Source organism: Magallana gigas, chromosome 2 (genome assembly GCF_963853765.1).
Source record: "Magallana gigas chromosome 2, xbMagGiga1.1, whole genome shotgun sequence".
NCBI classification, from domain to species: Eukaryota; Metazoa; Mollusca; class Bivalvia; order Ostreida; family Ostreidae; genus Magallana; species Magallana gigas.
This window is the reverse complement of record NC_088854.1, coordinates 34,494,102-34,519,805: the sequence shown is the minus strand read 5'-3', so window position 1 is coordinate 34,519,805 and position 25,704 is coordinate 34,494,102. Positions and strand designations below refer to the sequence as shown.

At 33.3% G+C, this 25,704-nt stretch overlaps 1 protein-coding gene across 2 annotated transcripts in view; it reads right to left on the bottom strand.

The window, feature by feature from the left end:
• The window catches only part of LOC105326815 (serine/threonine-protein kinase SIK3), a 33,718-nt gene extending 8,288 nt beyond the window's left edge, over positions 1–25,430 (bottom strand). Inside the window, exons 1-14 of one of the 2 annotated variants that reach the window (XM_034445875.2) lie at positions 25,190–25,430; positions 21,606–21,722; positions 17,760–17,823; positions 16,411–16,572; positions 15,018–15,142; positions 12,600–12,723; positions 11,865–12,088; positions 11,203–11,359; positions 9,660–9,760; positions 7,332–7,644; positions 6,623–6,863; positions 4,459–4,625; positions 2,762–2,964; positions 1,368–1,448 (exon numbers count right to left, since the gene is read on the bottom strand). In XM_034445875.2, the coding sequence (XP_034301766.1) occupies positions 1,368–1,448; positions 2,762–2,964; positions 4,459–4,625; positions 6,623–6,863; positions 7,332–7,644; positions 9,660–9,760; positions 11,203–11,359; positions 11,865–12,088; positions 12,600–12,723; positions 15,018–15,142; positions 16,411–16,572; positions 17,760–17,823; positions 21,606–21,722; positions 25,190–25,330 (2,220 nt within the window). In that variant the 5' untranslated portion in view covers positions 25,331–25,430. The remainder of the gene's footprint in view (positions 1–1,367; positions 1,449–2,761; positions 2,965–4,458; positions 4,626–6,622; positions 6,864–7,331; positions 7,645–9,659; positions 9,761–11,202; positions 11,360–11,864; positions 12,089–12,599; positions 12,724–15,017; positions 15,143–16,410; positions 16,573–17,759; positions 17,824–21,605; positions 21,723–25,189) is intronic. The other variant, XM_034445874.2, reaches the window with a different exon arrangement.
• Positions 25,431–25,704: the final 274 nt, after the last annotated feature.

Here is a 25,704-nt window from a genome sequence, read left to right as displayed (position 1 = left end):
CGCTGACAACGAGGGTGAAAGGAACAAAAATAAAACGGGGGCAAATATTTCCCTGCATGTATACAGTATCTTTTATTGGTTATTTGTCTGAATGAGTACAAAAGAAGAAAAATAGTTAAGTAAAATGCAGTTTTCTACCATATTTTGATGAATATAATATGGTAAATAGTATCCAGATCCAAATGAATCTACACACTGAGCTTAATGTTTTAAGAGTTGTTCAACCTGATGATTTCTAGAAATGTATGGATTTAGACTACTTTTAACCAGCCTTGGTCTCATGACTGATGGTTATACAGTAATATCAAATAACTATCAAGAGGCCCACGGGCCACATTGCTCACCCAAGCAACAATGTCGTCTGCTGCAGTATATTGCTAACAATTAATCTTTACAATTGCAGGTATAAATTGTTGCAAATATCTCATCATCATCCAAGTTATTCCTTTTCATGCTCCTTCAAATTACTTTTTTTCTTATTTAGTTTAACAAAAAGAACAAAAAAATAAAACAACAAAACTCAGAAATTGCAGAGGAATTTTCCCACATTCATATATACACATGTATGAATATAATTTATGCCCGGTTCACTTACCAGAGAACCTGAAAATTCCTATAAGCAATGTCAAAATACCATTGTCTCTTTTGCTTCATATTATTTTGTTTTTTTTGTAAAATTGGTTTTGCGATGTCCCCTTTCCAACCACACGCAGTTATCACACACTCTCACACTCTTCAATTTGCTTCAAAACAACATTTTTCCTTAATATCCCAAAGTAAAAATGAAAATTGAACAACACCATATTCCTTCCAAAACAGATATTAAGTTGTAACAAGAGAAAAGCTGTCAATATGACAGCAAACCGGGTTTTCTTTTGCGTGAACAGTATCTATCATCCATCAATATTTGCCAAACCTGTATTCCAAGTATTCCAGGGGTCATTGTTTAAAGAATCTACACTATACACACAAAAGCTTTGTTTTAAATGGCATTTCTGGTCCAGTGTTTCATTTTTCTTAAAATACTTTCAGTTTTCTGGGGGGGGGGGTTTTCATATCTTCTCTCAAGGGTTTAGATCCTCCATTTTCCCCTTTACATAACAATGCTTCAAGCAAATTTGGTTGAAATTGGTCAAGTGGTCAGTGAGAAGACAGACAAACAGTTTTGATCAGAAAAGCTCAGGTAAGCCCACAGAGTTTGAACATATTTGTATAAACAAATTGAAAACTACAAAGTTTTCTTCATTTTGAATGAGCATTTGCTATGATTAATAGTGCTTATAATAGTGGTATTCAAAGGGTCTAAGTAAGTGTTTAGAAATGAAGGAAAGACAACAAATAAACAATAAGCAAGTGCTACACTTTACCTGGAGAGATTGATGGAGGCGGTGAAATGTGTGTTGCTGCTGAAGTTCAACGTCCTTTCCTGGGTCACGATGACATTGTTTCTATAAATAATTAAACATAGGTAACTAGAACTGTCCTAATGGGACTAATACCCCCGCAAGGCTTATTTCAAATGGGACTAACATAAATTTAATTTAAGTAACTAAAATATATAATTGAATCAGAAAGATTAGTGATATTAATTTAGTGAAGAATTAAAGACAAAAAACTTCCATCTGGATGTATTTATATAAATGTATTAAAAGAGGTTTTTTTTACTAATAATATAATTAATCAAATCTGTAAGGATTATCTCCCATACTTTTCAATGTAAATTGTCATAAAATCATTAAATCTTGTTTGATCTTAATAAAAATTGCAGGTGCAAAACTTCAGATAGAGTTCAAAATAAGTACAAATTTCCAGACTGTTCCACGCAGTTGTAAGAAATTCTTTAGGGGGGCAAAATTGCGTCTATATAAAGAGGGACAGACGGACAAGGTGAATCCAATATAAACCCCCCAACGAATAAACTTCATTTGCGGGAGATATAGTCATTAGAGGACACCTGCTCCAAAAACTTTAACCAGCTCTAAAAACCTTAACCTCCTCCAGCATCCGAAACCTATGGCTCAGATTCAGCATTCAAGCCTGTCAGGTGCATCAGTATCATAAGATGCATCATCCATGCACGCTTGGATTAGTTAGTAACTTAGAAATGGGTATAAAGGGCACATGCTCTAAAAACTTTAACCTGCTTCGAAACCTTAACCTCCTCCAGCATCTGAAATTCACGGCCCAGATTCAGCATCCAAGTCTTTCAAGTCTGTAAGTAGGTCCAGGCCCCACTGTCACCAACTTTCCTCAAGTCAATACTCAGCCTCAAGTCTAAGTTTTAACCTCAAATTAATACACTTTTCATATAAGGATTTGAATTGAGGTTTAAGTTGAGTGATTTGAAAATTTTGGTGACGGCGGGTCCTTATGCATCATCCATGCAAGTTTGGTGAAGATAGGACAAGTAAAAACCTAGATACAAGACCTGCAACAAAAACTTAAACCAGGTCTGGACGCCGATGCCATTGCCGAAACTGACAGCATAGCATAAGCTCCCCCTGACTTTGTCTCATAGAGCTAAAAAATTTAACAATAATTACAAATTTAAATCAAAACACTATTCAATTTGCTTACTTTCTATCCTGAATGAATAAATGCTGATGCGCTATCAGAACTTTAATAGGAAAATTACAGTGCAGGTACCGAGCTGTTTTTCATTAAAGTTCTTAATACTAAACTCCTAAATCAAAACATATAATGTATGCTGTTAAACATTTCTTTTCCTGGTAAGGTGTCAAACACACCCACACATTGTTACCTGTAGTTCTTGACATTCCTGCTGTAGCTGTTTGAGACTGGACTGGCTGCTGTGTCTAGAGCCAGATTGTTGTATGGTCTGGTTGTATATCTTTTCCAGATGTGATTGGTATTTTGGTAAATTGGCCAACCCATCACTGGCTCGGCGTACAGGTGAAAATCTCTCATTTGGTAAATGTAAGCAGTTCGCAAAAGAGTTTGGAGCTAAACAAGAAAAGATTAGTTTTACCTAAAAATTCATAAAAGTATCTATTCTCCTATTCTGTCATTTAAAGAACAAGTGCACTTAAGCTATAGAGAATGGGCCCTTTTTAAGTGCCGTTTATATGTAGAAAATATCAACAAATTGCTTTTTTTCTCGTAATAGTTAAGCACTCATGGATACTTCTGATTTATATGCATGCTTAATTTTACCAAAATTAGCATACAATTTAAAAAATTGAGGATTTTTAAAAGCCTATAAATAATCTAAATCCGGAAAAATCGAACCGAACCTACTTGAATTGTGTCTATTTAAATCAGAGGGAGGGGACATTTAAATCAACATTGTTCTGTTGGTGGATCGATTGGCGCGTTTGCTGAATTATACTTTATGTATTATTTTACGTTTAAAAAAAAATCGAATGAAGCTTTGAAGTTGCATATTTCCATAGTGACAAACAAACATTCCTGACCATACAAAGATGATGGAAAGTGATCTAAAACGTGTCAATGTTTTACAGTGAGCACATTTGACAAACGTTTACCTGGATAGAAACCACGTGATTGTTTGACATAATTTATTCCATGCGTGAGTTCAAACATGGGTCAAGCAGGTAATAGCTTTCGCTTGCTATAGGAAAAATCTTGAAATTTTCATACGTTTTTCATTTTTTAGGTACCAGCCTAACCGAGTACAAACTTCTTACTTTCACAGGAGTTTTCTAAATGTATAATGCGTATTTTGTCTTTTCCACAAGTTTGTACTCGGTTAGGCTGACAGTAAACAAAGGCTTTAAAATGAATGCCTGTCCTCAATTTACTATACAAAATCACGAATGTCTGCTGACCCCTACTATGTTTTAAAGCTTCGTGCTTTTTATAAACAATAAATTCAGCGCTAAAACTTGTTAATTCTTATGGAATAGACATCAATAGATAATGTTAGGGGAAAAAATATGCTTAATTTGATTCTTCATTTTTTCACTTTTTATTGGGGCCCATAAGTGCACTCGTCCTTTGTTCATTTATTCTGATTCAGTTATTACATTCAATTAATTTCCTACATAATGTTACAAATCAGAGCAAGCATTTGCAAATAAATTTCTTTCCAACAAAAATTTGTTATGCAATAATATTGTAAATTAATTAAGATTAGACATCACTGAGATGGTGACTATCTCAAACAGCCCCGCTTTAGTAATGAAAATTAGGATACAGGCATTTCAAAGGATTTTGTTCTCTGACCTATGACTTAAAAATTTTCAGGTTGGCAAAGTCAAGCTCATTTACCTTTGCCAACAGGATTTCTTTTAGTTTAATATGAGCAAGATTAAGTCAATGGGAAATTAACTGGATTTTAAAGAGATCTGCTTTGACCTTAAAACTTCTAAGGTTGCTGCACAACCTTTAACCAAAAGCTCTGACTATTACACACCCACTAAACGGGGCCCTAATTAACAAAATTAAAGTATCTGTACATAAAACTTCAGAGCTCACTTGATGCAACTCTTTCTGGAAGTGGCATTGTTCCTAGTGCGCTCCCTCGTCTAGGTGCTCTGATTGGCTGTAGGGAAAGCTTTTTCTGCAACTCCTCAGGAATCTCATGGATAGGATTTGACATTGCCAAAGTGTGTCGTTTATTTCTACCTCTACTGGCCAAGTACCTGAAATTAAATTTTTATTGAATTATTGACCAGTTTGTCAAGATGATAAGAAATTAAACAAAATTAGTCAGTTATGAGTGTTGAATTGACTAATGAGAATCTTTTGATTGTTCAAGTCAGCACTTGGTGTTTCCTGAAAGAAAAACTGCTTTAAAATAAGCTGGAGATTTTGAAACAAGATATCTGTGAGCCAATGCTCACTAGTGATACCCCCGCTCTGATGTGAATATGCAAAATAAGCAAAGTCGACATTTAACAGAAAGCTGGCATCCGATTGGTACTGAAATATATTCCACAATATAGCATGCCTAAACAAATAGTGTGTTAAAATTTCAAGCATCTGCGATAAACAGTTGCTGAGAAATCTTTGAGGAAAATTTGTTTGAAAATTTTGGCTAAAATAAACAAAGTACTCATTTAACAGGAAGTTGACGTCCGATTGGTACAAAAATATATCCCACGATACGGCATGCCTTAACAAACACTGTGTAAAAATTTCAAGCATCTGCGATAAATAGCTGCTGAGAAATCTTTGACGAAAATTTGTTTGAAAATTTTGGCTAAAAATAAACAAAGTCATCATTTCACAGGAAGTTTGACGTCCGATTGATACAAAAATATATCCCACAATATGGCATGCCTATACAAATAGTGTGTTAAAATTTCAAGCATCTGCGATAAATAGTTGCTGAGAAATCTTTGACGGAAATTTGTTTGAAAATTTTGGTTAAAAAATAAGCAAAGTCGTCATTTAACAGGAAGTTGGCGTCCGATTGGTACAAAAATATATCCCACGATATGGCATGCCTATACAAATAGTGTGTATAAATTTCAAGCATCTGCGATAAATAGCTGCTGAGAAATCTTTGACGAAAATTTGTTTGAAAATTTTGGTTAAAAAATAAGCAAAGTCGTCATTTAACAGGAAGTTGACGTCTGATTGGTACAAAAAGATATCCCACGATATGGCATGCCTATACAAATATTGTGTTAAAATTTCAAGCATCTGCGATAAACAGTTGCTGAGATTTCTTTGACGAAAATTTGTTTGAAAATTTTGGTTAAAAAATAAGCAAAGTCGTCATTTAACAGGAAGTTGGCGTCCGATTGGTACAAAAATATATCCCACGATATGGCATGCCTTAACAAACACTGTGTTAAAATTTCAAGCATCTGCGATAAATAGTTGCTGAGATAAATGCGACAGAAATTTTTGTTACGGACGGACAGACAGACAGACAGACGGACAGACGGACGGACAGACAGACACACAAGGGTAAAACAGTATACCCCCGCTCCGGGGGTATAACTAGATGAGTTATCCCAGGTAAGTTCAGGTAAGGGGCATACCTTAATTGATACAGGTGTAAACAATTGCTACTGTATACTAGTAAATGTCAATAGAAAGGGATGTTTAAATGTGGTTTTTTGAAACTAGAAATAAAATGTATTTATATGTGCATAGAAAAATTGAAATTGTAAAAAAAATTTATTAAATGCCATTATTAAATTAAATTGGATACCATGCTCAAATTTGGCAAAAGACACACCTTTTGATATGTTTCTCTCAATGCACCATTTATAAAAGTTAAAATAGTTTAAAAGTCATAATCTTGGCAACTTATGATCTGTAACATTAGAGGCTTTCTTATATGGCCTTTACTTCGAAAATATGGTCATTCAAATAATTAATCTAAATAATTAGAAGAATACATTTTATATATCATTTTCAGAATATAATACTGTTATTTTTAATCATTGAAAAGGGGCATAGTCATGATATTTGGTCAAAATCATTATTATTTTTCTGTTTTTTATATTTGCAATCCTTCAGCAAGGCATCTTCAATAGTCAACCAAAACTTGGTCAAATGGTTTTGGGGAAGATTTTTTAATATTCAAAAACTTATGCAGCATTCAATAATTGTCCAGTGGGAAAGTAGAACATTTCAGGAACTGTATAGAGTGCTAACATCTATCTCAACAACTCTGACTCACCTCTGTACAGCTTCTGGGTCTGGTTCTTGGTCCGAGCCTCCATCCTCATTTTCTTCTACAGTTACAGAGCCCTGAAGTGTTGGCAACTGTAGTCCTGCGGAGGACTGGTTGAGAGTAGGAAGTGCCTCTTGACTGCCTGGACTACCTGGTAAACTAGTGCCTCCTTGGCAAATCTGACGTGCGAACAACTGTATGTTAGCACCTCCATCAGAAGCTCTCCTGTTCCAACTTCCTCCTCCACCTAACAATGGACATATACTGACTTGTGCATAAAAATGAAAGGTAGTTTTGCTATAATTTTTAATTAATTATAAGTAATTAATAATTTAGTTCATGTACACGTACCCATAAGAAATCTCAACCTCTTTATTATCTCATTTTAATACTAGTAGTTCATACAATAGAAAGATTGTTACATCATCAGAAACCAATAGCAAGTGTCACATACACCTGCTGTTCCTGGGCAAACTCATATAATCTTTCTTGCTTTCATAAATACTAATTTCTTTTAATCTGTTATTGATCTGAATGCTTAAAATCAATTGTTGCGTTAATGTGTTCATCAATAATGCAAAGAACCAATCAGAAAAGGGCCTGAAATCTAAGGAAAGTTCCTTTTTTGAAAGTGAATTTTTTATGGCCTATTACTGACATAAATTTTTTTATCATTTTATTCAAGAATCTCAGGATTTAAATCAATTATTGTTACCTGCTCCAAAACAAGTAGGAAGTTGCAAGAATTGTTGATCTGCGACAGCAACACTAGGCATTTCATTTGGCACAGTAGGAAGATGGGGATTGTTGGTATTTGGCACAAAACCCATTGGCCAATAGAGATTTGGCTGAGGAGAAGCTATAAGAGGTTGATGATTGGCCAGTTTGACTCGAACATCTTCTGGTACTTCATGGCGAGAGTCTCCCACTCCTACAGTGTGGCGACGCATGGCAAGATACCTAGCAAGGGCTTCAGGGGAGGGCTCTTCATTATCAGAATCAGAATGCTGACTAGATGTATCTTCTCCCTAATTGGAATTATTAAAAAGATTTTTAGAAGATGTGCAATATATGACAGTTTTTTAATTTCACTGGGTTAACAGTTAGACAACATAAAACCATCATTAAATTTATCAATTTTATTATAAATTTTTTCTCAAAGCAATGAAAATGGGTTAAAAAAAAGTTATTTACAGTAGTTAATTACTCTGATCATGTTGACTTGTTTGGATTTGAGGTTTGCTCTTTTCTGAAGGGCAAAATTTTGTCACACAGAAGCTTTAGCTTTCGTGTTTTTTACTATTAATACTCATTAGCCATTTTGAATTAAACATTATCAATGCTATTAAAACCAAAACGACAAATTGCCTCTTTCCCAAGAAAATACAAATTCGACTCAAACGGGAAAAAAAAGAAAATCAGGTAGCACTTAACAATTATGTAATTCTTTACATTATCCTAATTATAGAAATATTTTCTGTATTTGTAGTAATATTGCACACCCCTAACATTTAACATATCATATAACAATTTCACATGATACAACATTGTATAATATCAATAGATACAATATCATGATATAATATCATATAGTAAAGATAATATGATACAATATTATTCCATCATATAATATCATATGATATTTCACAAAAATATGATACAATATCTTATTATATCATATAATATTTTACTAAATTATATCATATGATACAATATCAAATTAACTATACAATTTGTACCATATCATACAGTACAATATCATAGGTCTAGAATAGGAATCATGATATATCATATAGCAACAATCGCATCTATCATGAAAGTTCTAGTGAGGTAGGACAAGGTTTTTTTCTTATCACCCTTGATAATAGAGTTCAGGGTCTGTATCTAAGTCTCACATTTTAAATCCAAAGTTACATGAACCATGATAGGTGGTCAGGACAGCATTTTTTCCAACATTCAAACCTGCATTTAACTACTCATAAAAACACTTACACCTCCTCCAGCATCGAGATAATCAAGATCAAGCTCTGTATTTAAAGCTACCTTTAATTCTTAAATTATCTGTTCTAGTCTGACTATGTGTGAACAGAATTTACCTCATTTTGTAACCACCTAAAAGATTTTAACACAACTTGACTTGTTCTAAAATCTTAAACCTATCTAAGCATCTAGAAAATCAAGATTGACCTCCGTATCTAAAGCTACCACCGAGATTCATTTACATAGTAATATCAACCATGCAAGTTTGGATAAGGAATATTATTTACATAAATATGTGACCTGCTCAGCCAGCATCTGAAATATATAATTCAGATTCAGCATCCAAGCTTGTAGAGTGAGACAGTATCACAATATGCATTATATATCTAGGATTTGTCTATCAAATGGCACTTGCACCAAAATCTTCAACTAGCTCCAAATACATTAACCTCATTCAGCATCCAAAACTAATGGCTCAGATTCAGCATTCAAGCCTGTCAAGTGCATCAGTATCATAACATGCACCAGCCATGCAAGTTTGGTGAAGTAATGACCTGTAATAACTTGGATTTAGTCATCAAATGGCACCTGCTCTAAAAAAAATTAACCATCTCAAAAAACGTACACCTCATTCAGCATTTGCCTTTGCCTCAGATTTAGCATTCAAGCCTGTCAAGTGCATAAGTATCACAAGACACATCATCCACCCGAGTTTGGTGAAGATAGGACCAGTAGTAACATAGATATGGCTATCAAAGGGCACCTGCTCCAAAAACTTGAACCTGCTTCAAAAACCTTAACCTCCTCCAGCATCTGAAATGTATAACTCAGATTCAGCATATAAGACTGTTAAGTCCAAAAATATGCCAAGATGCACCATCTAGGCAAGTCTGGTGAAGATCAGACAAGTAACAACTTAGATACAGGACCTGCTCTAAAAACCAGGTATGTACGCTTGAGCCAGAGGTGTAGCAAAGGCAGCAAAAAATATGTTATCTCTCCATGTTTTGATACCTATATAATGTTAACTATGACCAATACAGAACCTGAACATAAGACATACCTCTGTTTGTTCTACTAGTTGCTGAATTCGTGATAAAGCTGCAGGGGAAATAAGTGGTGTTGATTCTGAAGTGACTTCTCCAGATTTATTGACCTGATCCACTGAAATACACAAAGAAATATACGTCAATAAATATATAAAAGAGAGTGTTATCTGATTGGTTCATTCACATGACCTGGCATAGCAAAATTTAATAGTGTTCCAGCAAAATTCTTAACAAATCCTTGCAAACTTTTAAGGTTAAAACAAACTTGGTTATAACGAATTTATGGATATAGAAATTTGATTTCGAGTCCCATAATATTGAAAAGTTACATGCCTAAACAAAGAAAGTGTTAAAATTTCAAGCATCTGCAATTCATGATCTCCAATCCTTTGCCATGTCCAACAACTCTAAATCATCTGAATTTTTTTTCATTCTTACCATATATCAGCCTTTTATATAGACAAATATAATTAGTCCTCTATTATTAATATTAGGATCAATGTTTCAATGAAATGCTTGGCTTAGTGGTTCCAGGAAGATATACTACATATGGGTACACTGTATAAGGGTTTGAGCCACCGATGAACAGGTACAATCTTTTTCTTAAAATTTGATCTCAAAATGTATATATATTCCATTATATCCATTGTGGGCAAATTTGCAATAACTTTGTAAAATGCATGGATACTATCTATAATTTCTTTTTATATCATTTCATTTGTAAACTTTGAAGGACCAATAACATTTTTATAATAAAAAAAATACTTTGAAGCTGGGGGTCGGAGAACATTAATAACTGCTGAGAAAAATGCTACAAACACACAGAGGAAAAACAGCCCCCCCCCCCCAAGTCATTAAAGGCCGAACATTTTTACCGGGTGGTAAATCTCAGGTGAGGGTGGGGCTTATTTCATAGAGGTGTAAAAACCATGCGATCAATAAGAATGTGGATGTAAAGGCAGGCACTCCCTTTACGAAGCTATGACGATGGAGTTCTTTCCAAACTCCTGCATAAAGTTCCAATTGCCTGTTTTAACAGTAAATAAAGCTTTAGTAGCTCATATGTTTGTTTTAAGAGAATTTTTAATATATTTTACAGCTGCTCATCTTTGTGGAATTTATAAGGTCACGCAAATTCAAATACAAATTAACTAATTTCAATTACTAAATGATTAATTTTCATGATCAATTTCAATAATGTTAAAAATCAATTTCCTCTTTAAATTTGTGACGGAAGGCATCAAAGATAATCTTGTTAATTGCTAGTAAACAGAATTCCACAGACCTGGCCAGATCCACTCGGACGATCACGTCAATCAGACTGGGCACTATTGTTATAAAATGGAATGACAGGCGGCATCGTTTTAAAGTTTATACAGGTAAAAAAGGGGGCATTTGTAAAATGTTCGGCCTTTAAGAGAGGGGGTATAATTACAGATATAGAGATGGAAATCCTTTGCTTCCCCATTTATAAGTATTATCTTAACTGACAATTCATACAAATCACTGTATATCTATCTGATGATCCAGAACAACAAATTGCATCACAATACCTACCCACACCAGTAGTAATACTGGACCTTCTCTCCGTTGCCACTCCTATTGGTAGTAAGGTTGGCAATTTATTTATGCTTGATTTGGGGTGTTTCTTTATTTTGTCAAGCAGTAGATGATAAACAGCACTGTGGTGGTCATATGCCTCCAACTGTACAGACTGGAAAGAGGCAACCAAACACTATATTAATTGCTGTCATTCTTAAAGATTATTAATTTTGTATTATAACCATGTCTATTGACAGTACTTGCTTTTTTTAATACAAGCAATATATTAAAACTGGTGCAAAATAGTTCCAATATTTCTGCTAATAATCAAGGGGCAAAGTAAACATTAGAAGACATTTGGACTGGATTGCCAAGACACTACCTACCGAAAAGTTCACCATTTTAGTAAAACTTGCAAAAAAGGTGCATTGAGAAATTAGTATGATTATAAATGCTGCAGAAAAGAATAAAAGAACTTGATGATCTTAAAAATAACCTAATTAATCAATGTACATTTCACACTTGGCAATAAGAACATTTTTTCTTCTACAAATCAATACTTAATCATTTTCCCAGCATATGCCAAAAATCCTATTAGATTTTTCAAAGACAAGGCATCATCTATATTAGGCCACCATTTTTAAGTGTGCATAATAGCAACTTTTTTCAAAACTTACCTTTTCTGTCATTTCCCGATCAAGTCCCAGATTCTCCATGTGAATAAGAATGTTTTCATTAAGTTCCTCTGCCTCATTAGTTGCAGATCTTGAATATAAGATTAGTTCCTCAAATTCAGGATCCTCATCCCCAGCTCTAACCCATTCATGATTCAAAATCTGCTGTATTGAAATACGTTTTGAGGGGTCCACAGTTAACATCTGCTTGATAAGGTTTTCACATTCTGTAAATAGAAATAAGTTGAATCATTATTACTTCCCTAAATCAAACTAGACAACATTGAGATAGTGACCATCTCAAAAGGGCCCCACTTAAATAATGGACAATATAGGATGAAAAGAATTTCAGATAATTTTGCTTTGACCTTGACCTCTAACTTAGAAATTTTCCAGATGGCATAGATTCTAATTTCTATTTTAAGTGTTGTATTTTTTACGATTTTGTAATAAATATTTCACATAATTACTTGAAAATGGATAGGGTTTGTCCTTTAACCATGCTTATGAAGTGTACGAAGTTTGAGTGGGTTTTCTTTGAATTTTGCTAAAAAGGCTGAAATGGACACACAAACACACAAACACACAGCAGCGATGCTATATCCCCTTCACAAGAAGTTATGCGAGGGGATAAAAACACTGAAAATTATTAATATCAGTAGATCATATACATACTGATATGAAATATGTATACATATAATGTAATGGTAAATCAGTGGTTATGCTATTTCAAATTACCTGTGGACATGAAAAATGGCACTCGAAATTTCCCTGAAAGCACCCTCGACCTAAGACTTTGTAGTGAACTGCCATCAAATGGTAAAGCACCACAAACAAGCACATACAGCACAACCCCAAGACTCTGAAATTAAAAACCATTTATTAATTATTGTGTATTAAAGCTTACAAGTATTCATAATCATACAAACCACACAGTTTGATATGCTTCAGTGATTAACAAAAACATGTAATGCAGTAAATCATCGCCGCCACCCAAGGGTTTTCGGTCTACTCCACCACCCATAAGCCCTTGGCAGATCTCATTACTAAAACTCTCTGATGCAGTGGCGCTATCTGGCGAATAACTTGAGTTGCGCCCCTTGCAAATTCACATTATGATCGAAAGAAACAACAGGTTACATACACGCTACGGCAAAATACAATTTGAAAACAAGTTGACTGGTGAGAACAGAATTTATGATGCTATTATTATTAAAATTGTTAACGAATGACGACGGACAAAGACCAATTACAATAGGTCACATGAGTTACTAAGGTGACCTAAAAATAGAGCTTGTCACCAGGCTGTAGTAATGAAATCTGCCATGGGTTTATAGGGAGCAGAGTAGACCGAAAAACCTTGGCCAGCTAAGATGACCGTGAATGTGTATTTCAAATAAATAGAAGAAAATCCCATGGGCTCCACTATGTACCCAAATTCCAAAACATGGCCATACTGTCAAAACAGATGAATGGAGCAGAATTCAGTGTTGTAATGCCCCAAACTTCAAAGTATGAATAGAGCTTTACTAAATTTGCTTAAAGATAGATAAAAGGTTATCTCATTCAAGTTTATAGATATAAATTGCCTCATCAATGTCATTATAGAAATATGATAAATTAAAAATGAGCTATTTCACAACAAGTACATAGAGTCCAACCTGTCTTAGCCGGCCACCCGAAATCAGCGGCCACTCTTGACCAGCGACCAGTTTGATAATTTTTTCTTATAAAATACTAATAATTCTTAAAATACTTTTAAAACCACTATAATTACGATAAGAAACTGTACTAACTGAATGAGGCTCTTACTATGCTTATTCATTTATAACATCTGTAATGGCGGCATACACCAAGACGGTATATTAACATCTTAATGAGGAATAAATAAATAAATCAAATTGAGTATAAAGTGCCAGTTATAATATGATTTTTTATCTATCAACAGATTAAAAACAAATCCTATTCTGCAATTAAATGCTCTAACAAAGATTATATTAGGTTTAAATATTGTGTTAAACAAACAGAAGTGTACATATGTTTCAACTATCAAAAAGTTTTTCCAGTATGACAGCCAGTGTTTCACCTGGAAGGAAAATGTGCCAAAAAAGCCATTGTGGTATATATTGCCCATCCCTTTTTTTAACTTTTAGCCAAATATGGTAAACATGAAAGCAGGGATCGACATTAACGGTTGCCTGATTGCCCGGGGCAAGTAAAATCTCTATTCAGGCAAGTAAAACTCTGAGTAGACTTGTCCGATCGGGCAAGTAAAATTTCTGATTTGAAGTACGTCTTTTGTTTTGGTTACAAATAATTTTTATCATAAAATCAACATCCTTTCCGAATTGAAACTCTTCAGTCTTCTGTTACCTTAGCGTTTAACTTTTAGGTAAGTCGTTCCATATGACATTCTTGTAACATTAATTTACAGATCGTGCAAATTTATATCCATGTGCTTGATGACAGTTCTTTTTTATATTTATTACGGTATGTGCTGTCACGATAAAGAGCCAAACCATGTGCATGTCACGATATTATGAATGCATTTGTCGTACGACTTAATTATTTCACAAACACATGTGTTGATGGAAACGGAGATAGTTCGGTTTTAATAAATGTCAAGGCATCGCAGTCTTCTCTTTTTAAATACTTTGGGGGGAAACAAAATGAAAGTAAATCAAAAGAGTCTACTAAAAATAAAAATAAAATACGAACTTAAATGAAAACGGGGATTTGTTGATTCTTGGAAAACTGATTATCAAGATCCACTTGCCTTTGTGCTGTAGAATAACATTATTTGCATATTACTACTTGTTTATATCAATAAAATTGATTTACAGTGTGTTTAATTTTTTTTTCTTACTGAATTCGGGGAACCAAGTTTAAGATTCGGACATGTCAAAATTTGAGTTAACTTGCCCGAAGGGCAAGTGAATTTAAAAGTTAATGCCTATCCCTGGAAAGTATTTTTTGTTGACATAAACGAACACAACTTGTTTTATTTCTACATTATTCTTATTTTTCTTGTGACCAAATGTAATATTTAAAAGGCATTTGAACTTATTTCAACTAAAACAATTGCATTTTTACCAGTCTATCCCAAATGAAACATAACTTTTCATTTTTAACACCTAATTAAAGTTTGGTTATTACCCAGACATCAACTCCTGGGGCGTAATACTCTTTACCCTCAAAGAGTTCAGGAGCGGCATATGGCGGACTACCACACCAAGTCTTCAGGGCTGATCCCGGTGAAAATGTATTACTAAATCCAAAATCTGAAAATAAAACAAATCATCTTAACATTATCATTTACATTTACCCTTTATAAATAATGTTTATTTTACAATTTAAATAATTCCTTCAATGCTTTTTATTCATTTTAAAACAAGAAAATTGAAGCAGATGAGAGACAAGATTTTTTTTTCACCCCCCCCTTTTTTTTTTTATATCAGAGGGGAAATTGAGTATTGTATGTTCCTATTCTAGCTGGTTCAGTAAATAAATGTATTTTATATGTCACTTCAGCCAATGCTCTATGTTGAACCAGTTGTTGCTTGAGTTGCAACATTTACACATGCAGTTACTTGTGTTTTCATATCCGATGCAGTGTCTGAATATAAAATTCAACACCTTTTAACACCACCAACAACAGTGAGGAACCAAGTTCCACCAGCTATGGTGATTTTTGTGAGGAATACTCATAAGCTGTACTGTATCTTAAAGAGACAGTACGGCGCATCTTATCAAAAAACCGACTTGAAAATATTTTATTGATCAGGTTCGGTATTTTTGTACTACTCATGACTGTATAAACTTTTAAAAAATTACAAAGTTCTCCATAAAATAAATCTAATTATTTCATTAAAATTAATAATTACGTATAACCTATCACATATTTACATCGCAACGTGTTAAGGGGTCTGCCTTCTATACTACTACGCATGCATATTTACTGTAAACAAAACACATGCAGGGCTCGCGAAGATTCTCCTGTACATGTTTGTTGATATAAGTACGTCTTTTCTACTTCTCCCAGGTAATAATTGTTCAAAGTTTTTAAAATGACCACAATTATTTTTTTGTAAACATGTATTTTTCGTGTTTATCAGAAATTCATTTTTGTAAATGAGGCCTCTTGAGGGGTTATTTGACATATTAATGTCTGTTCATTTTAAAATGAACAGAAATTGGTACACTATTTATAAATTATCGAGTAAGTGAGGATGCCTCGTATACCATGATGACCGTAGTCGGACGAAGATCTTGTAATTTTCAGCACGTGTCTATTACTGTCAATCAAATACAAATAAACGATATAAAATTATTCCGGTTTGTATGACCCCTAAATTTCCGAAAGCTCATAATTACGTTAATTAAGTATGTGAAAGGAATTTTTATGTATTTCAACTATTACAATCAACGTTATTTCTTATTTCCTAATGATACAATAGGTAAATCTGAAGTTATTTACACATGTTTTCAGCTGTACTGTCTCTTTAATGAAATCCTTTGATTAGAAATATATAATCAAAGAATTAATTACCTGCTAGCTTGATATTGAGATTGGCATCAAGCAGAAGATTTTCTGCTTTGAGATCTCGATGAACGACATTTCTACTGTGACAAAATGCAACAGCTGCCACAATTTGTTTGAATTTTTTTCTGGCTTCTTTTTCATTCATTCTTCCATGTGCTACTAAATGATCTGAAGAAAAGAACACATGGTTTTAGAGATCACAGACCTCATCTTGACAAGGCATCATGTATACAAATGCATCACGTATATGAGGTCAACATCTTCCATTTCATCAAAATATTTGTCGATATTCTGTAATATGATGCAAGAAAAATGTAATATAATGTTATTTCAGTCAACATGAAATTGTTATTTCACTCAATATGGAATATTAAAAGATAAATTGTACTATATCATATCGTGATTCAATAGCATGTAATATGCAATGGTTAAGACAGAGATAAACATAGGTAATCACAGATTACAAAGCTCACCGATATGACACCACCTTTATCAAGCATCACTTTTATCATATTATATGATGTCATAGTAAATGATCTTGGATATTCATGGATACTGTTTCGACACAATATTGTATTAGCATATCATACGTTAAAATTTTTTAAGATAATCATATGTTCATTTTATACATTATTATATGATACTGTGAGTGTTTATCAGTACAATAATATAACAAAGGTAATCACAGATTACAAAGTACACTTCATCAAGATGAAGCATCACCGAGGTCAGACAAACTTTATCATATGATATGAAAATCATAATTAATGATCTTGGATATTCATGGATACTGTTTTGACGCAATATTGTATATCATATGATAGAAAATTGTATGATAATCATATGTCCATTTCATATGGTCATATAAGATACAATTTTTATCAATACAATTATATAAAATACGATATTGCATCCTATGATACTTAAAATAAATATCATATGATACAATATATTACTGTAATAAATAATGATGCAATATTAATAATATTGTAACATATGATATGACATTGTATCGTGTAATACAATATCATATCATACTATACAAAAAGTGTGATACAATATCACATTGTAACATGTAATTTTTTTTTTACAATATATGATATAGCATTGTATCATATAATACAATAGTGTATCATATCATACAATACTGTATTGTAGAAAGTTGATGTCCAATTGGTACAAATATATATCTTCTGGAGAAGGAGTTGAAAATGTGAACAGACACAAAACAAAATGTGATCAGAAAATACTCATTAAGGTTTTTGCTTAGGTGAGCTTAAAAGGGTTCTCAAATTCACAATTAGTGCTATCAAATATAACTTATCACAAAAATGAATAAATCTGAATACACTTACCAAATATTTCCCCTCCGCTGGCATATTCTGTAACCAGGTATAACATTCTATCTGTCTCCATTACCTTCATAAATAAATTACATGTTTGTAAAACATATTTACTCATCCCTAATAAGTATATTGAATCGGACAATATAACAATGAATTATACCACTAACACAGAAAACATGTATAACCTTTACCTATCAACCTAAATATCAACAAGATATCTGTGAGCCAACGCTCACTAATGATACCACCACTCAGAAGTGAATATACCAAATAATTAAGGTGTTATCCCCTGGCTACAAGGGGATGTGTGTCTTCGGAACTCTGTAAGTAGAATTTCCCCAGCCCCCATTCAGCACAAATACCTTTAATTCAATTTTTATAAGGCCAATCACCAATTTCTGAAGAAAATTACTTGTCAAAACCTGTAACTGATTTTTATGAGATTTTGACCCTTTCACATTTTGCTAATTTTTCATGATTTTTCAGCTTTTTTAAAATTAAGACATCCCAAAGCTAATTCCCTGCAATAGGTTGACCTTCTGTGCCATGTGCATGTTGCACCATCACATGTCAGACACTTACTGGTGTATAGTTTACAATGTCCCACTCACCTACTTTTCGTGTTATTTTACCTCGCGTCTGTAACTTGCAATTTCACTGTGTAAAGTCAACACAACAGTCATAGCCACAGGTTTCGCATTATTCTTCTAATTCTCATGTACCTAACATATGAGGCCAACACATTGCATATCAATTTCAACGAGAGACATCCCTCTAACTAATGGTATTGTCAGTAATCATTAAAATTCATTTCATGAAGTTTAGCAACACTCATAAGCCTTCAAGTACAGCAACTCTCAATTTTACACAAAATATTGAAGGGTATTTTATCCGAAACTGTCCCTTGCTACCTTAAAGTCGACATTCGAACTCTACCTTTCCCATGATTTCCTCAATTCACATTTGGCTTAATTACTCGATATTTATAAATACCTCAGGCTTCAAACGATGTTCATTCAAAAATATTTTAAAAATTTTAAATTTCTCTTTTGAAACAATCAGGTTTCAATATACAGCTACAAAATATAATGTCTAAAGGGATTTTAGATTGCAAGAGACATTGAAAGTACCTAGATGATAACGTTGAAAAATTGTGCAATGTATGCCAATGACTTCCAAATGGAGAAAAGATATCAACATTTCCTATTATAAATCTTTGTAAAAAATATGTTTTCTATCCTGTGAATTTTTACAAGTGAAAAATGATTTATTCAAATTCTATAGAGTCTATAGATGCAAGATAATATTCAATTTTAATAATATATTCCAGGGTTGAATACTGAATTTACTTAAATTAATTAGTATTTGGAGTTGCCCACTTATCATGTCTGTAATCTGATAAACAACTTGCTGAAAAGCTCCATTCTTCATTGCAAAAATGTACCCAACTCATTGACAAATGTGTTAATTACCCAGGGATGTATAAATTTACAGATAAAAGGTGTTAAGAAAGTTTGTTCCGTGATTTACTTTAGCCTAAATTCATTAGTAAACAACTCATGTAAGTGTATCTAAAGTATCTCCCTCCATGCTTGTTGTAGACGGCAGCATACTTGGTCCATGTTGTCAGCGCAGATCCTTGTAGGCCTCACTGTCCAGAATACTCCAGAAATATTCCTTGCAGTTTAGATCTGGGGAATTGCCAGGCCATTCTTCCTTCGAAATAAATGTGGTAAATAATCTTTACACCAATTCTGTGTTACCAGTGCAGTGTGAGATGTTGCATCATTTTAAACAAAAGTAGCAAATCATGGATATTGAACCAACTTTCGTTCATCAATCCTGCTAGCGTTTTTCTGTTGATTCAGGTTTAAGTTCTTTTTGAAGAATTTTATCTACAAAATGTTTTGCATTTACAATTTCGCCTGATGGAACAATGTGTAGCTTTGACAAACCATTTACTCCTTGCACCCCCATATCATGACTTTGGCGCTTGACTTGACGCAGCCGACATCGGGTACCTCCTCAGACTGGGACCCTCACACAACAATGTCTGGTCGGTTCCGCAGATGAAACCTGTATTTTGTAGATTTGTCACTGATGATGTAGTTCTCCCAGTCTTAAGCTGGCAAGTGTTTGTTATCACGAGCAATTTTGATCTTTTTTGTCATTAAGTTTTCGTCAGAAGCTGATTTCTTGATTGTTAAAGTGCCTTCCATTTTTTTTTTACTTTTCCTAAATAATTAAACACTGTCACAAAACTCACATTACAGCCCGAGTTCTCAATTCTTTGCTGCATTTTCTTGTTGATTTTCCTCTTTGTATTTTATGTTTTTGACTTTCCTTTTTACTACGCCTACTATTTTCGTCGGTCGGCCCGATCTCGGTTGGTCGGTGAGCTGTTTATTTTGTTGTCGCCTCTGTTTCCACATTGTTACTCATCGCTCACTTTTACACAGTTGTTAAGCCACATCCTTCACACTTAATCCTGCATCTAATAAAGCCAAAGCCTGGGCTCGTTCATTGACAGTATCGACACTTATGCAAGACATCTGCTTTTTCACCGAACTAGTCATTTTGTTTGATGACGTTTTACATCACCCTATGACACCACCAGAGAGTGCATATAGGGGATGATAACTGCTGATAAGTTGAAAACCCTATAGTATAACCAGTGTGAATTTGAAACAGAAACATTGCTTTTAGTAATTTTTTTTTTAATTTACAAACAGAATGAACTTTCTTAACACCTTTTATATCACATTATTTTAAAAAACAATTTTTACCATGATATGGAAGAATAAGTTTTTTTGGTGAAAAATTTAGGAAACAATTTCCTTTTCTGAATAAACTTTTTCATAATCGTTGAAGGTCTAAACTAGTGAGTTTGGACTTGGATGCCATTTTCGCTGAACGAAATCAGCAAATAATTTCAATTATAGCCAATGAAAACTTGGAATACATAAACTTTCTTGATGCTTTGCATCCAGTTTATAAAATTATATTTAATACTAAAAATCAATATTGGTATTTTCTTGTCATGACCAAACTGTGTGAAATTTTATGGCTTTGATGCACATGGGTATATCCCTTATATTTAGAATCGGTAGGACAACAAAGTTACTTTTGTAGTGCACTTAAGCAAAATAGTTCTTCTTGCATGGTGTATACTTAAGAAAAAAACAGCAATGTTAAAAAAATCACTGGGATATGAACTTGGTTGGTCACATGATCAAATCCTGTGAAGCCCAAAGGGCTTCTCAGAAGATTTGATCACATACCAACCAAGTTCATATCCCTTGAACTTTTTAACATTGCTGTTTATTAATTATATTTACATTTGAGAATGGCAAACCGTTCAGAATCATTCATATACAATAAACAATATTGCAACTGTCAAGCGATAAGAGCATGCGGATATCATTGCGGCGTCACGAAAATGTTCATACAGAATTTAACGTTTTCGTTATTCTATAGGTTCATATAAGGAACCATGTTTGCAAATATATACATTTATTTTCTATTTTTTCAATTACTCCATCTGGTAAAACCTTTCCAAAATAAAGAAATTCTCTACTTTTGCCTTCATTTTCAGAGTTTTTTTTAATACATACGCATTTTGCTGGAAAATTAATCTGACATCCCATCATGAAATTATAACAGAAGAGAGACAATTGAGTTTTCATTCAAGGGATCCCTCGTTGCTGAACAAATATTGGGGCAAGGGCTATGAACCTTCATGTTAAAAGATTTTGGTTTAACAACATAAACTTCAAACTGACCAACAATCTAACAAACATTTGCAAAACAATCATAATGTTCTTGATTTATCTCTCTGATGATATATTGCCATACCTGATAAAGTCGCACTATATGGGGATGTTTCAGTAACTTCATGATCCGCATTTCTCGGAATATTTTCTTCAGGTTATCTTCATCCAATTGTTCTTTATCAATAATCTTTATGGCAACCTTGAAATAAACATGGTTTGGTTTTTTTAAGATAATAAACAAGTATTTGAATTTTCAGAGAGCAGTTTTAACAAGAGCTTGGACTCTTGTGGGATGTTACTATCTAGTTTGATCATCAAAACAAGCTGTAAATATTGACCTTCTTTCTTAAATTCTCTAAGTAGCTCATTAAAGGACATATCGAATGTTTTTCAATTTTAAGGTAGTCCTATACTCGGCACTAAATGGGCTCAATCATTAAAAGCTTAGCTTTAAATGATAAATATACATTCTAGCAATACATATACAAAAGAAAATATGCATGTTTACATGCTAATTTGTTTGTTATCACCTCTCAGACGGGTGTACCCCCTTGCGAAAATTATTGACAATTATGAAATTTGCCAGACGTCCGTTTTTCCTAAAAATAATTACCAATTTTGGGAAAATTACAACTGAATATACAAAATAGAGTATAAATATCTATTTAAGCCATATCTCATCAATAATTTTGCGCAAATTTTTGTAAGTAAGTACGCTTTATGGACCTGATGTATCAAAATAGAATACAAAAAATGCAATGCTAGTATCGCGTTTGGTAATTTTTTTACTATTTTATGGACTCAAACTTAAATTCATGGTGTTTATTCTATAGATTGACATCTTAGAAAAAAGATTTGGTAAAATAAACTATATGTTGACGGATTACTTTTCACGCTATAAGCTCTAAACCAAGTAGACCCTGACGAAAAAATCCGTAAAAATCACATTTTGCTACAGTTTTCTGCCTAGATCTGTCAACAATGTTAGATATCATTTAAACATTTATTAATTGACGATTCATTAAATTCGAAATAGCTTCTGTCTCTAAATTAAAACCGGTTTTAGTAAAAGAAAAAGAAAATTTCGGGGGGGGGGGGGGGGGGGGGGGGTCAAAACAAAGAAGATATAAGCATACTTGAGATCCTGGTTAATCAGAAACTTCGTTTTTCATTTTACTTTAACAGAATCGAGTTTCTCAACATTAATCATTTCTATCTCTCATAGAATACATATATTACCGTTCTAATTGCTTATTATTGCCATTGTTTACAACATCGATGTAGAGCAAAATCAATACCGGGTATCTAAAACGCTTTGAAAAAGTCGAACCAATTTTGTAAAATCCGTATTATGACGTAGTGCGATACTCGGACTACTTTAAGAATTTTTTAAATAAAATCATTCCATACTCATTAAAAATGAAGTTTATTATCCTTTTCATAAAATAATCTGGCTAATTTGTTATTTTGAAAGCGATGAAATTCAAATGTCACGATATGCATATTTTCTCTCTTGATCTACTCGCCATTATGTACGTGCGACGTCAAATTGCTGATAACGGGACATGATGGTTTTTAGTGCTTCCTGTGGGTGTATTAGCCGTCAAAAAATGGGGATTTGGACTATTGTTTTTTAAAGTTTCCCTTACGTAAGAGTGCGGATATCTTACGACAAATAGGAACATATCTGTCAATGAGAAGATTTATAAGTATACATTTAATACATATATTATTGAATTATATGGTATATTTTTGTAATTTTAGTTTCAAAAACAAATCGTATTTATTTTTCAAGGAGAAGAATAATAATTTATGCACAGGGGCCTGTGTACAAAACGACAAGAGAGGATGCCATTTTGAATACTGCCTTGCTTCATTTAATTCATTAGCTATGTTTTTACTGATACATTGTTAAACTATACATACATGTATGTGCGGTTTTGAATAAATGATTAATTTCTTTATTCATAGCTCACCTCTGCAGAAATCATAAGTACTGTATGTAAGATTTCTGTAAGTTTTATTTTCTATGGGAGAAGTCAAGCAGTTGTCGATACTGAATGTTTACGTGAGAGATAGACAAAGTTTGTTGATATAAATTTATAAGTTAAAAGATAAAAAACAGTATAAACAATAATTAAGGGAAACATTTTTTCCTGCTACAAATGTTTATACAGTGTAATATGAAGTAAAGAACCTTAGAAAGTTGTGACCAGTTACGGCCGAAGAAACAAACTCTTTGTGACCACAGTTTTACAATAATGAAATTCTGTGTTCAACAAGATTATTGTAGATTTTAATTAAATAAACACCTATAACCGATTGTTTTGCTAAAATCTTACTAGTCTAAGTTGTGTTTACCATCATGAATTGTCTACACGTCGATCAATGTGATCGTTGTTTGCCGACTTCATTATCACTTCTTCGGCTATAACATCGTTTTTTATCCATACTGCTGGCTCAAACATGTACGACTGAATAGTATTCTATTCTTTTAATTTAGTCAGCATGTTAAAAAACAACGTACATGGTAAATAAATGTTCAAAAGTTTAAAGAAGATAATGATAATCCTACAATTTGTTTATAATCAGCTGTTCGAAGAAGGTCGCATGTGACGTCACTGTACAACGTGTACCAAAATGAATTTTTAAGAGTTGACCCGAACCAAAAAACAAAATCAAACCGAAAATTTTAGACTGACTGGAAAATGTTTAGAACCGTGACAGCCTTAATTGTGGCCCATTTTTCTATGATACATACAAACTCTATTTACTAATTCAATCAAACATGTTTATTTCGCCTATATTAATGAATATTTTTGGAAAATTATATATTATGTGCAAAAATTAATGCAGGGTTAATATTTAGCACTGTTTTATTCTGAGATGTACAAGTATAATGAACAATTGACATGTAGACTTGGGACATCAACTTGTACCATTATCAAGTTACCAAAGCTGGTAAAAAAATCTTTCATCTGCTTAATTACATATACTTTGGAAAATTGTGACCATGAAACACTATATGAAATTTGTAAACATTAAAATCTTGACTACAACATTTAACAAATGTATTTGCAGCGATATACATTTGTTAGTTTAGGAAAAAAAAGTACCTTGGCCTACCTGAAGAATTTAAGTGATATTTTGTCCAATTTATTCTTTTGTACAATTATTTAATGGGCAGTTGAGTATAGAATTACAGTGTTTTTGAGCCAGTTTCAGTTTTGGGGTCTTCAACCTATCATATGTATGTATTTTACAAGTATTTGGGAGGTTTATGACAGAATGGTCTCCAACTTTTTTGATAATGTCATATTTACTATCTTTATTTGCTTCAAATCTTCATAAAAAAATATTCAGAAATTATTCGATAGGTTGGTTTGGTTTGGTTTGGTGTGTGTGATTGTGTGTGTGTGTGTGTGTGTGAGAGAGAGAGAGAGAGAGAGAGAGAGAGAGAGAGAGAGAGAGAGAGAAAATGAATCACCGTTATACAGTATCGTCATCGTTTGAATTAAAAATGATGTACTTTTGTTTATTATTCTATTTCAACTTGACAAACAAGGAGGTCACGTAGTCATCATGCTTTTGATAGTCCTCTTTATAGTCCCAGTTTGACAACTACAGCATTGAATGACATAATTTACAAAATAAATATCAAATTACCTTCGTTTTAGTTACAATATGTGTGGCCAGTTTTACGACGGCAAAATTGCCTTTTCCAATTGTCCGATCTATTTCGTAGTAGCCGACACGTACAATACCCCCTTGATTTGGAGGTCTCCAACCTGTTTTCATGACCGCCATTTTCCTTTTGCACTGCCTCACAGCGCTTGCGCATATTGCGAAGCGAAGGTGCTAATTGCTCGAGTCGGAATTATCCTTTTGTGACAGCGAATACACATAGCCTAGCTAAGTACATTTTGAAATTGTTAGTATATTTTCAGCAAAGATAATAACACATGGCACCTGGTATTATTGTTATTCATGTTTATATAAGGTTTAGCCTACGTATTGATTTCCTTTAAACATTGTTAAAAGTAATAGTAGAAGTACAATACTTTATATACCCCCCCCCCCCCCCCCGGCCGCACACATACACACAGTGACACTCACTAGAAGACCAGTCTTTAAATCAAAATGAGAATATCTGAAAACACGAATATTGCTGATTTTGGGCT